Consider the following 13,182-nt stretch of genomic DNA (forward strand, 5'->3'; position numbering starts at 1 on the left):
ACATTTGCTCTTGGAAAAAAATGAGGCAAGGTTGATTTGTTTAACAATCTAGCCCATTCTCAGTAATTTGGCTAGAATGACTAATTTCACTACATAGCAGTGGAGAAAAATCTGCATTTTTGTTTGTTTGAATAGATTTATTTTTATTTTTTATTAGTTTATATCCCGGCTTTATGATTTTTATAAATAACCCACACCTTCATCCTCTTGGTTTTCCCACAACAATAGCCCTGTGAGGTAGATTAGGCTGTGAGGTAGGTTAGGTAGGTTAGAGAGTGACTGGCCCAAAGTCACCCAGCAGGTTTTCATGGCTAAGACAGCATTTGAACTCATGGTTTTCCTCCTTTCTAGCCTGGTGCTTTAACCACAAGACCAAACTGGCTCTAATATTCTGCCCATCTTCCAATTTTACTTGTTGTGACTTAAAGTTTAAATTCAACAAAACAATTATAATTATGACTACTACATTTATTGTGGGCACTAAGGATCACAATAGCCATAACAATGGAAGTTATGTCTTGGGCTCCATCAATCTCCCAATCCCTATGCACAAGAAAAAAGGCTTTCCAGAATGTTAGCTGAGTTGAGGACCAGCTAGATTTCAGGTGCTGGTCACGTTCCAGACCACAGGTTTTGCAACAGGCCTGCTGTTGGCCTGTTTCCAAAGTCCTGCTTCCAAAGTCCAGCAGTTGGCATTCCTTATGTTCTGACCTAGGCTCCTTTAAAAAGCAGGAAGCAGGAATTGGTCCCAGCAAAACCTCTTTTATTTACACGACTCTGAATTACTTTCATTCACAGTCAGCAAGGTTTGTCCAAACAGTTTTTCAAGGAATATTTATCAATGCACCTTATCTCATTTGGCAAGCTGCCACGTAACTTGTTTCCAAACACAGGGTAAGGCAAAACTTGGTACAGAGTCTCTTAGAGTCATGAACAGAACTTTCCACTCTTGAAACTACAGAAAGAACAAATTGTTTCCTGCAAACTTGTTTCCCTCCCCATTCGCTCCTCTTGTGTTTCCTATCATCTCCAAGATGTGGCTTTACTCCCAAGTCGACCCTACTTTCTGAGTTGTTCTTGTTTTTTGGCAGCTCGGTGCATATGCACACTGGGAACGGGCTCCAGCTGTTTCTTTGCTTCACTGCTGTCTAACTCCCTCTCTGCCTCTGACACAGAGCCTTCATCCGAACTTTTCCCAGCTCCCAGGACTGGTCCATGTTCCTCCCCAACCTCCTCATAGTCTGACTCTGCTGCCAGCTCTGCTGGCCACCAGCAGGCCACAACACCTTAAGAGACTGGACCTGAAACATTCCCCTTCTATTATACCTAGCAAGGAGGTGAGAATTGGGCCCACAAATAACTTGGCCCGTGCCATGAAGTCTGTGTGGAGTGAGTAGTGTGAATTTACACTATAAAGTATCTAAATAAATGAATCAACTGTATAAATACAGATACCAGTTCTCTTCAGATTTTAACATACGTTTACAAAGCATTTAAGGGCTAGTGTTTAGCTTCTGATAGGAAACTTTATGAGAGCAGGAATATTAAAGATCCATTTCTGTTAATAAATTAGTGAAGAGGTTTTTATTTTGATTTTCCCCAAGGAAAGGACAGGAAGGCTAGAATTTGCCAAATGGTTTATTTCCACAACTTCTGCTACATTTGGCCTTAGTGACCTAATCTTGCTCATAATACTTATAGTGCAACAATGGGCATCCCTTTTGCCACCCCAGGACTATTTGCAATGATCACATGCAATGATCACATGCACAGGTTTTCTAATTGCCACCAAGTGTTATGCATATGCCTTCTAACAGAGCCACAATTCATTTTTCCCTGTCTACCTCAGCTTGCAGATTCCTCTCCACTCATCAGGGAATAGCCATGCTTCTTTTAGTCAGCCAGTCAAAAAGGAAGGCACACAGGGAACATACAATTATTGCAAGGATTTTTTTGGCAGGTTCTCTTTTGAGTATGGTCTGGTGATCATTCTAATCACCAAACTATCTTTTTTTGTAACAACAAAACTTTTTAAGAGTTTGATATTTTAATGAGAAGCACAAAGTATGCCTCAAACTAACTGAATTCTAAGTCAGTATGAGGGCATTTATTTCGGTTTCTTCCTTGATTGTAATATATTTTACACATTTGTGATGTTAAATTATATGTTTAAAACTGGATTTGCAGCTCGTGAAAGAGAACATTAGTGCCTGAAGTCTTACTATTGTGTCTTTTATTAAGTCTTGTTTGCTAAACACAATGGATAATACTGAATGGAAACCTTAGTTTGTGATAATGTTACAACCTCAGATTATCTCATTCTTCTTTATGAATGGCGTATATCTCAGAACCTTGAAATCAGATCTTTATGCACACATCTTGAATTGCCACACAAGAATCACCATAACCCTCGGCTGATTGACACACAGAAGGAAGGTGAAAGGTTAGACTTTCATTTCTTTTAAGGAAATGAAGCTAAGATTTTTGAAAACTGGAGATCTGCAGCAACCGTGTAACAATAACACTTAGAGGAAATCCTAAAATTGTATATTTGACATTTGTAATAAAGAAGAAGCAAACCAGTCGTTTATCTTTCCCCTCTTCAGAATGAAACAAAGAAAATCACTTACTGAGATTTCTGTAGAGGCCTTGGAAGCTATTTTTTTAAAAAGAGGATATTTTCACTTTCTTTCACATTTATATCTGAATAAAGAAACTGCTGAAAAACTGCATACTGATAACAAGCCAAAAATGCCAGACTGCTTTGAATTTGGCAGAACTGATCCAAACATTTTAACATGTAGAATTGCTGGGGTGAATGCCATTAATAATATGGAAGAAGGACAGGAAATTGAGCAGTTGGGGTGTTTCCTTCTGGAAAGTTGTTCTGTTCATCTAATGAGACGTAGATTTCACAACTCAGGAGGTAGCAAAGAAAGCCAGAAGCTTTCTTGGAAACTGTGAGTATATCATTCCTGCTGCCAAGGGAAGGCAGATGGACTTTTCAAAGTCTGGTCCAGTTGATTCACCCAATATATTCAAGACACGTAATTTTTATACTTTGTAGTTGAAGATAAAAATAAATTATTAAGTCTTATGATTAGATCTTTGCAGATGCTTTCAAAATCCATGGGTTCTAGAATGCATGAACAACACTATTTTGTTTGCAAAGTAGTTGCTGTAAAACCTAAACATTTTTCGAAAAAAATTAGTCATAACAGGTGCTAACCAAATTCCCATTCTACAAGCAACTTCCTTTTCAATAGGTAATTACCATTTAATTCACACTTGGATACAGATAGCTCATGCAAGTTTTGGATCACTGAGTTTTCTATAATTTCTGATACACTGGAGAATATTTAGAAAGTACCTGCAGCTTTAAAAAAAGTTTAAATGATTCTAATTACAAATTCAAAAAAAAAAAAAAGAGAGAAAGGATTTATGTAGGTTGATATTTTTGGCAAATGGCAATTAGGACACATTAGTCTTCTTGAAAATGCAAATTAAATCCAGATTTTTCTTTTCCCCTCCCTATAAAGCAGCATGTAATTGCTAGATTTCAATTTCTAAAAAATGCTTCATATGTACAGTCGTGCTGCTGGATTAATATACAGCATTTTGGAATACTGAGCAAGTTTTGCCTTTTTGTGCCTTGTCTCTTACTTGGACTGTGTATGTGTTTACCTATTTATCAACTTGACTGTTTCTAAATGCAATTTAATTTAAAATCACTTAAAACAATATAAACTACACAATATTGTTGAAATTATACTTTCAAAGAGTTCACAATGTTTTAAAAAATATCTTTAATTCATAAGAAGTTCTTCTGATAAAGAAATTTTGTAAGATAAAAGTAACCAGTGATAATGCATGCCTATTATGGTGGATTCTACAAAAAAGGCATTTTGGCACAGATAAGAGTGACACAGGCTTTGGATTTGCACAACATCTGAAAACATGATATTTGGAGTATTGTGCCTCTCAAGGTGAGACCTGCCCCACCCTCTTGGCCTTTGAAATGGATTGAAAATCTATCTCTCGCTTGGGACCCTGATGGGAAACTCTCATTTTGGAGGTAGGTAGTAGATTAGGAGAAGATCCCATCTCCACCACATCTATGTACTGGTTCTTTTATCTGCTGTGTTGTTAATTTTAATGTTTTACTTTCAGTGCCTAATATTTTAATGTTCTTAAACTTTGAATTGCTATTTTAATATGTTATTTATGGAACTGTAAGCTGCCCAGTGTGACTTCATAGTGAGATGGGCAGCATCTAAACTTAATAAACAGACAAACAAATAAATTATCAATGATCACATAGGAAAAATCAGAATAACATGTTGAGGCTCTACATTTTGGGTTGGCTTTAGGATCCAAGACCATTTCGTGCTAGAGTTATAGGAAGCACTTCAAACAGGACAAAGGGCATCCTACTTTCTTTGAGCACAGAACATATGATACCATTCTTCTTCAAATTTCCTGTCTGAATGTACAGAGGTTAGAGACAAATGGGGCAAGGACTATGGGCATAACCCCATTCTCTCCATCCTTTGAAGTCTCCCTATGTTCCCATATTGAGCCATAAAGCTGAAAATGGAATTCTGTCTAAAAACACCAACTAAAATCTCAGCTGGAGATTACCTTATGCAAAGTTCAGATTTTTAATTATCATACTTCAAAATCCTGCACTAAATTGCATATTTTAATACAAGATCAAATAGAACGCCTGCTTTCAACTGTACAGAAGTATTCTAATGTCTGGGGTTTTTTTAAAAGAAAAGAAATGCTTTCAAGAATTTTTATACAGGGATGGACCATTAAAGAACATGACACAACAAAAACAATGTTTGCATTAAAAGGCAAAATGCACTTCACACTTAAGTTTAATATCCAAAAGATCGTGTTGAATTGTGTTTTTTGCCCTCAGCTACTTCAATGAAAACTCCTTCAGAACTTTCAGCAACTAATTTATACGGATGTAAGTGCGCCAACAAATCTGGGCTAATGATATAAGATGTGCAAAAAGCAGGGAAAATGACATCATGATGGAAACGGCTAACACTTCAACATTTTCCCAGGATAAAAGTAATTTCTCCCCTCCTATGAACTCCTCTTATCTTTGGGAATCTAATCTGCCCTGTCTGCAGCAGACTGTTCTATCTCCCTTCTGACTGCTTATCTGTCACAGCAGCAGCCGAGCAGATTAAAATTAAGAAAGTAACACAGTTCTGAGGTCATTAGAAGATCACTAGGCTGGTCAATGGAGCATGGAAATTACCTCAGATTCCAACAGATACCAAATAATGGATTACTATTGAAGAAGATTTTATCATGCTGGAGGACTCACAAAAAGGCTTTAGTCATTTCTTTCTTACTTCTGAAAGTAAGAGATACATACTCTTTGTAGTAAAGAAATACAGGATCAGTCTGGAAAATGTACAGAGTAATCCTAAATTTCAACCAATCCTATATAAACCATTCTAGTTACCCAATTTCCCTTGTATTATAAATAAATATTCAAATGTTAGTGCATCAAAAAGCATTCAGAAGATAAAAACTATCTCAGTTTTTATAAGTATATATCTTTATTTTCTTATGTTTTTAACAGAGATCATGCCCAGAATTGCTTAGGTGAGATTGGCAGCCATTTAATAGAATAAAAATAAATATATGTGGGTATATGCATATTATTTATTTATATATATATTTATCATGTTTATGTAGTGTATATCGCAGGTAGTGACCCTTTGAGAGTTGTATGCAACAAAACTTCATTTTAATGTATGCTGATTAGTGTACATTTAAAGTGACAATAAAGTTATTCCAAGTCTAAGTCTAAATAAAAAATATCTATAAAAATGAGTTCATGTTAGGGGACCATATATTAATGATCGAACACATTATCTGATAACTATCCTCCAGACTCCATTTCTGTCTTTTGTGTGCTGTGTGAGTCTGCTCTATTTTTCTCCCAGTTCTGCGTACTATGTATTATCTGAATGTAGGTATTATTTAATTTATAATTTAATGCAATTAGTTCATTTCCTGACTTCTTCTATTGGTTTCAGTATGGTGGTGAAATTCAATTTTTTTTACTACTTTTACTTTTGTGGGCGTGGCTTGGTGGGCGTGGCAGGGGAAGATTACTGCAAAATCTCCATTCCCATCCCACTCCAGGACCAGCCAGAGGTGGTATTTGCTGGTTCTCCGAACTACTCAAAATTTCCGCTACCAGTTCTCTAGAACCTGTCAGAACCTGCTGGATTTCACCTGCTTCAGTACTAATAAAATGTTTAGTCAACATCAACTAAAATGCTAGAGAAACAAATAGTAAGATATGCAAAAACTGACTCTACTGATACAAAATTGTATCTATTTTAGTTTATAATAATAGTTATGTGTCGCATTATTACAATAGTTGATATCAGATTTATATTTTAAGAGCTGTATCATATTTTACAGAAATCTTTGCTTTGTTAAGACTTTACATGAACTTGTGGACATGCACTTACGCGCCCACGCACAAACACACACATACACAAACATATGTTTGGAAAAACAAAAATAGCATGAGAAGGTGGTAAAGCACAAAAGTGTAGATTGTGCTAATAAAGTTAAATTGTAAATTACTAATAACAAACCAGTGTTGCTGATAACACAAACATCCTGTTGTTGCTGAATCAATTAACACCTTTAGTAGAATGAAATCCAAGCTGAGAAAAAACAATTATCATGTTAAACTCCCCCTTTGAAATCTTTTCTTCAAGAATGAAGAAACAGCAAAAAGAAATAACCCTCTGAAGCTAAAAGAATGTTCTTACCGGTCCAAAATAGATATAAATTTGAGCTATAAAGTAAGAGTATAGTTAGGGGAAAATATTTCTAGAAAGTTTTTCATTCTTCATGAGTAGTATATATATTATTATATAAACCTTCTCTTGCTAGTTTGAGATCTTTAACTACAAATCAATCAATACACCTAGCCCAATTATTTAATTTGTTAGCTTTATCCAGCAGAGGGATCTGCAAACCATTCAAAGTAGCACTTTGTGAGCCAGCCTACCCCCATTGGGGATTTGAGGTAAGATCTTTGCTTTGCCTACCCTGTTTAATGATAAAATCCTCAGACAATCACTTTTGACCAAGTCCTGTGTGATAGAAGTGCTGACTTTCTCAGAGGCAAGCATTTAGGATGGATGAGGAATTATGGAAATGAAGAAGCTGCCTGGTTCAACTAAGAAGAGATGAGAGGTGAGAATGACTATAGAACTCTTTGTAGGGTACCTCTGGGCCTATGTACACCTGTAATTTTTAAAAAAATATAAACCTGATTCCTACAATAAATACAGATAAAAGAAATAAAAAGAAATAAAATGGTATTGCATTCAATTCCCATATATTCAATAGTAATATCTCTCTAATTTAGAATATCATTTATAATTTTTGAACAATTCTCCTTTTAAATATTGATTTAAAGTATGGTATTAATTAGTTAATATAATGATTAACAAACTCACGATGTTCCTGGGCTTGCTGTTGGAGGAGGACCTAGAGAAACGAGGTTTGGGAAAGGAAAAAAAATGTGTAAGATGCACTGTCATAGAAAAGAAAATTCACTTCCATCAACTACTACGTTATTTTATTATCTAAATTTCTTAAATGAAAGCAATGATTATAACACATTCTGCCCTTATAAACAGCCCCTCTACCTTAAGAAATCATCTAATCAACATTTTTGTTTATTTAAAGAACTTATTGTACTGCATCCTGGGAAGTTCATAGCAACCAATTAAAAAACACAATATAAAAACATATCATGACCTCCCCGTCAGGACATCGGAACAGCAACACATAATGTAAACCCACTATCTAAGGCCAAAGCTTGAGGAAAAAGTCAGGTCTTAACAGGTTTCCGGAACACTAAAAGGGTATCCCACTTTTGGATCTCAGGTAGGAAACTACTCCAAAGGCCCAGGGCAGCTATGGAGAAGGCTCACATTCCACAACTCATTAAGTGACAACATTTGAGGAAAGGGTCCTTAGTTTTCCACCTCATAATTCAGTATAGCTTTAATACCTATTTCCTTGTTTTAGTTTTTCCGTTGAAGGAACATGTTTTTGTTATTGAAAATATTAAATTATAAGAGACTGGGGCTATGAAGAATCACAATGGCAACGTGTTTAACCTTTCCACTATGCAAACAAACGCTTATGGAAATCTTGTATCCAAGATGGAAATCAACCTTTCTCAATGAATATCATGTTTCCATTTTAATGGGAATTTTTTTAAAAGCACTTCATTTTCCTTTTAGTTAAATATACTCCATAATTTCACTTTGGCCCTTCATAGTAAAACTGTCCCTGCTTCCTTTACGGATTATTTAAAAATGATTATTCATTTCATATTAGAACATATTTATATTGCAAATGGGCGCATTAAAATGTTTGGCTAAAGCTGTTATCTGAAAATTAGCAATTTGAACAAAGAACCGTATTGTTATTCTCAAAAGAAAGTCTACTTTGGTTAAGATAGGACAGAAAAATCTCTAACTTATTGCCCTTTCTCAACCAAAAATGACATTAACACAAAGAACTAGGCAATGTGTGCTAAAATCAATCTTTCCATGCATAGTACCAGCAGCTTCTTACCAAATTTCACAAATAGCACCCCAGTTGTAGAGACTGTTTTCCTGCCATTTGTTGCCACACACTGAAAATAACCGGTGTCTGTGGTATCGAGGTTTTTTATTCGTAATCGGGACCCATAACTTGTGGCACGAAAGGATATCCTCCTGGGTTCCTGCACAACAGGAGCATCATTTTTCAACCAACGCACAGTCGGAGAAGGATTACCAGAAACCTTACAATGCAGTTCTGCTGTCTGACCCAGGGTAGTGGTGATATTGTTCATTGGCTCATCAAGCGTTAAGAAATAATCTGCCAAATGCACAAAGAAAAGGAGTTAGCTGAGGCAACTACATGTCTCTGCACATTATTCGCAAGAATCAAATTAGTGTCTCTAAAAAGCAACTAAAGATTTGTTGCAACATAAATCTAGCAATAAAACAAAGGGAGCTTATCTATATAAGAGAAGATCAACATTTTACTAAAGCATATATAAAACAGACTTTATTGTAATTTTAACTTGGGAAAAATGGAAATAATTCTAAATACAGGTAGTCCTTGACTTACAACAGTTCATTTAGTGACTGTTCAAAGTTACACCACTACTGAAGAAAGTGGCTTATGACCATTTTTCACAGTTACAACCTTGTAGCATCTCTGTGGTCATGTGATCAAAATTCAGATGTTTGGCAAGTGATTCATATTCTTGACTGCTGCTGTGTCCCAAGGTCATATGATCACCTTTTGCAAACGTTTGACAAGCAAAGTCAATGGGGAAGCCAGATTCACTTAACAACCGAAGTACTAACTTATCAACTGCAAGAAAGGTCATAAAATGGGGCAAAACTCACTTAACAAATGTCTCACTTAACAACACAAATTTTGGACTCAATTGTGGCCGTAAGTTACTGTAATCAAGCATTTTTCATTGGATTCTTCAAATATTTTTTTAAAAAATCAGTAGCAAATATAGCATAAACCAGATTGCACATTACAATTTCGACAGAAACCCACGTTTAACTAATGATAGTTGATAGTTTACAAATTCAGATTAATTTGTTTTCTGTACTATGTGGAAATGGATTAGGCTTTAGAGATGGTGACTTACTTAGATGTTTTAGGTTATAAAGAGGATAAATACCAGATTTTCTGCATTCTGAATATGCGCTGATATATGGCATGTACCTCCTAGCTGGTGGGATGCTGTAACATTTCTTCTCATGCCATTCACTATTTCTTATTCCTTTTCTGGTTCAAGGTAACATTGCTTATCTTGAAAGCAATTCTATGATTGGCTTCTCTCTATATATATTAGTTTTCTTTCTTTACCATACTTAACTATAAAAACATAGCCTTATACAGGCAACTTTGAAAGAACCAAAGCACACCCGAGATATAATGAACATTGGCTTCTGCCAATCATTCCAGTCTATGTCCCCATTTTGGAACTGTTGTTCAAAGCCAGGAAGCAGCATCTAAAGGTTCAGAGCATTCCTATTATCAGGGATGTTGTAGGTAAATAAAGGCTTTGGAGAGTGGATCTACAGAGTGCCATGGGAGTTACTGAGGTATAGTAGCTGTGTTGATTAATTGAAAATAATATATCTGATTTTCTGGTCAACCTTCTTTTAACTTTTTCCTTCAATTTCCTTCCTTTAAAAAGTAAGCTGGTATGCTTCAAAATAAATCACTTGTCTCTAGCAACGTTTTTATTTACAATAATTCATGAGGTCCCACATAGACCTCCATTTACACTGCAGTTTATTCTGCACAGTTAACAGCTTCTCTCTCCCTACCCAACCTTTCCCGAAAAGCTATTTGCCACCCAGCCGACTTCAAATTAACAGCAACTCAAAGGGTCATGGGATAACCATTACTAGAACATAAGTGGAATAAGTGAGATGGCAAAAAACTTGCTTTGTTTCACAGTAAAGACTTTTTAAAAATTTAATAGTTCATTTTTTAATGGCATGCCATAGTTCTTTTCAGTTTCTTGAAATTGTGTATGAAAAGGGCTAAGTATGACTGCTTTGGGTCTAGCTAATAAAAGAGACTTTATTATTATTATTACTATTACTATTATTACTATTATTATTAGAATTATTATTATTAGGACAATTTTCCATTCATGGTGATTGAATACTGGCTGTTTGCAACACACTTGATTGTCATAAGATGGGGACACACGATTTCTCCTCCAAATTTTGGCTTGACATGCAGATGTTCCTATTTGAGGCCCTGCTCTATAAGGGCATTATTAAGATAAGCCTATATTATGAAGATTATAATACTGAAGCCATGCAGGTATTATTAGACTTTACAATTCTAGAATAACAGTAATAATGATTTACCTAAAGTAGCTGTGAACGTCAGCTTTGAAAATAAGTTGCAAAATTAAATCCAATCTCAATTTATACATTTTTCTACTGAAAAATTCTCATTACCTTCTTTATCTCAGTGGATTTAAGGTAGTAACTATAAATCAGAGTTAGCCTTCAGTTTATATAAACATCATCCATCTTTTGAGACTTGCTCTTTACTAAAAATAGTTTCACACAACTTTTTTTAATATTAAAAAAAACCCAGTGTAAACCATATATAGTAACAGCCAAATGTATTTTTTAATGTGTTAAAACAATTTGCTCCTGGCCTTTAACTCTGAACATCAAATATTAACCCTCAAAGTGTTCTTCTTTTTAATGCCTTAGTTGTAGTCACTGAACTCTGCTGACAGACCTTGATTGTAGTAGGTCTAGTAGATGGCCCATAATGAACTTTTAAATTACTTGAGATAATATCTGGAAAACTCAGTCTTAAATATATTTCTGGCTTTTGACTGGGTGCCAATGCAAATACTGAAGATTATAAATTACCTTCAGGAGTTTAAGAGTACAAAGTGGAGACACAAAATATTACACCTAAATACTAAATTGGTATATTGGGGCAACTTTATTTGTTTGTATATGTGTGTGTAAGTGTGATGGAATGAATGCAGTTTTACTTTTATATACAAAATAATTTTATATATGTATAATACATACCTATGCTGAACTTATTTGCAACTTTCTGTTCTTGCCCTCGTTGATTGATAAGCTTTTAGATATCTGATTGTTCTAAGATACTTTTCCCATTAAAATCTTTAAATTTCAGAATGTGGATGTGTATACTTTTACCTATCTAAGTTTGCTAAAGTCTCCATAAGAATTGTGTTTTAATGAAGGATTTTGTTTTTATATGATCACATTTGTAGAACCTACACCAACCTATGCTAAAATCTTTATTCTTCTTGATATCCTCCAAATGTATCAAAACCAAAAATACTAGGAAGTTACAGGATTTATAGTCAGGATTAGGACAGTCCTATAAATACATTTTCGAAGAAAAAAAATTATACTTAGGTTTGCACTATTAACTTTGTTCTCCATATTTTTCTAATGAAGTGTTTCACAACCTAATGAGGAAGAAGATATAGGTCTACATTAAGAAAATGGATGATAGAGATTCTTGATGTTCTATTCTTATTTTTTATCATTTTCTTTCAGGACAGTAAACATATGGTTTTAAAACATTTAAACATGGTTATAAGGTAGCTTAGTTTACGTGATAGCAACTGGTTCAAAATTGGACATCAAACTTCATGGCTGAGTTTGTTTGTTTCATCATTTATATAATCCACCAAGTTACTATATCGACAAATTTCAAGGTCTTGGTAACCACCTTTAAAGCGCTCCATGGCTTGGGACCTGGGTACTTACGGGACCGCCTTCTGTTACCTTATGCCTCCCACCGACCCGTACGCTCCCACAGAGAGGGCCTTCTCAGGGTGCCGTCCGCCAGACAATGTCGGCTGGCGGCCCCCAGAGGAAGATCCTTCTCTGTGGGGGCCCCCACTCTTTGGAACGAACTCCCCCCTGGTTTACGTCAAATTTCTGACCTTCGGACTTTTCGCCGCGAACTGAAAACATATTTGTTTGTTCGTGCGGGGCTTTCTTAAATTGTTGAATTTTAAATTTTAAATTTTCTCTCTAGTTTTAATTGGGGTTTTTAGATTCATAATTCTTAATTATTTCGGCCATACTGTATAATAAGTTTTTTAATTGTATTTTAACTGTATATTGTTCTTTTTTATCCTGGCTGTACACCGCCCTGAGTCCTTCGGGAGAAGGGCGGTTTATAAATCCAATAAATAATAATAATAATAATAATAACCAACAAGCTTCAGATTCCAACTATTCAATGTGGATGATGGACAGGAACTCCTAAAAGCATATTTCATCACTTCTACGACTATATATGCCCGTGATGGCAAACCTATGGCACGTGTGCCACAGATGGCACGCGTAACCATATTGGTGGGCACGCAAGCTCAGCTCTGGCGTGCATCCGCACACCGGCCAGCTGATTTTCGGGCCTTCTGGGCCCACCAGAAGTAGGAAAACAGGCTCTTTCCTGCCTCCGGAGGGCCTTGGAGTGTGGTGGAGAAGGCCCGTTTTTGCTGTCCCAAGGCTCTAGAGCCTTACTAAGAGTTTGGGGAGGGAGAAAACGGCCTTCCCCACC

General features: G+C 35.7%; 1 protein-coding gene across 1 annotated transcript in view; it reads right to left on the reverse strand.

Moving 5' to 3' along the window:
* The window catches only part of ROR1 (receptor tyrosine kinase like orphan receptor 1), a 184,902-nt gene that overhangs the window by 26,071 nt on the left and 145,649 nt on the right, over window positions 1-13,182 (reverse strand). The window contains exons 3-4 of the mRNA XM_058177472.1: window positions 8,650-8,937; window positions 7,518-7,548 (exon numbers count right to left, since the gene is read on the reverse strand). Of these exons, the coding sequence (XP_058033455.1) occupies window positions 7,518-7,548; window positions 8,650-8,937 (319 nt within the window). The remainder of the gene's footprint in view (window positions 1-7,517; window positions 7,549-8,649; window positions 8,938-13,182) is intronic.

Source organism: Ahaetulla prasina, chromosome 3, assembly GCF_028640845.1.
Source record: "Ahaetulla prasina isolate Xishuangbanna chromosome 3, ASM2864084v1, whole genome shotgun sequence".
Classification (NCBI taxonomy): Eukaryota; Metazoa; Chordata; class Lepidosauria; order Squamata; family Colubridae; genus Ahaetulla; species Ahaetulla prasina.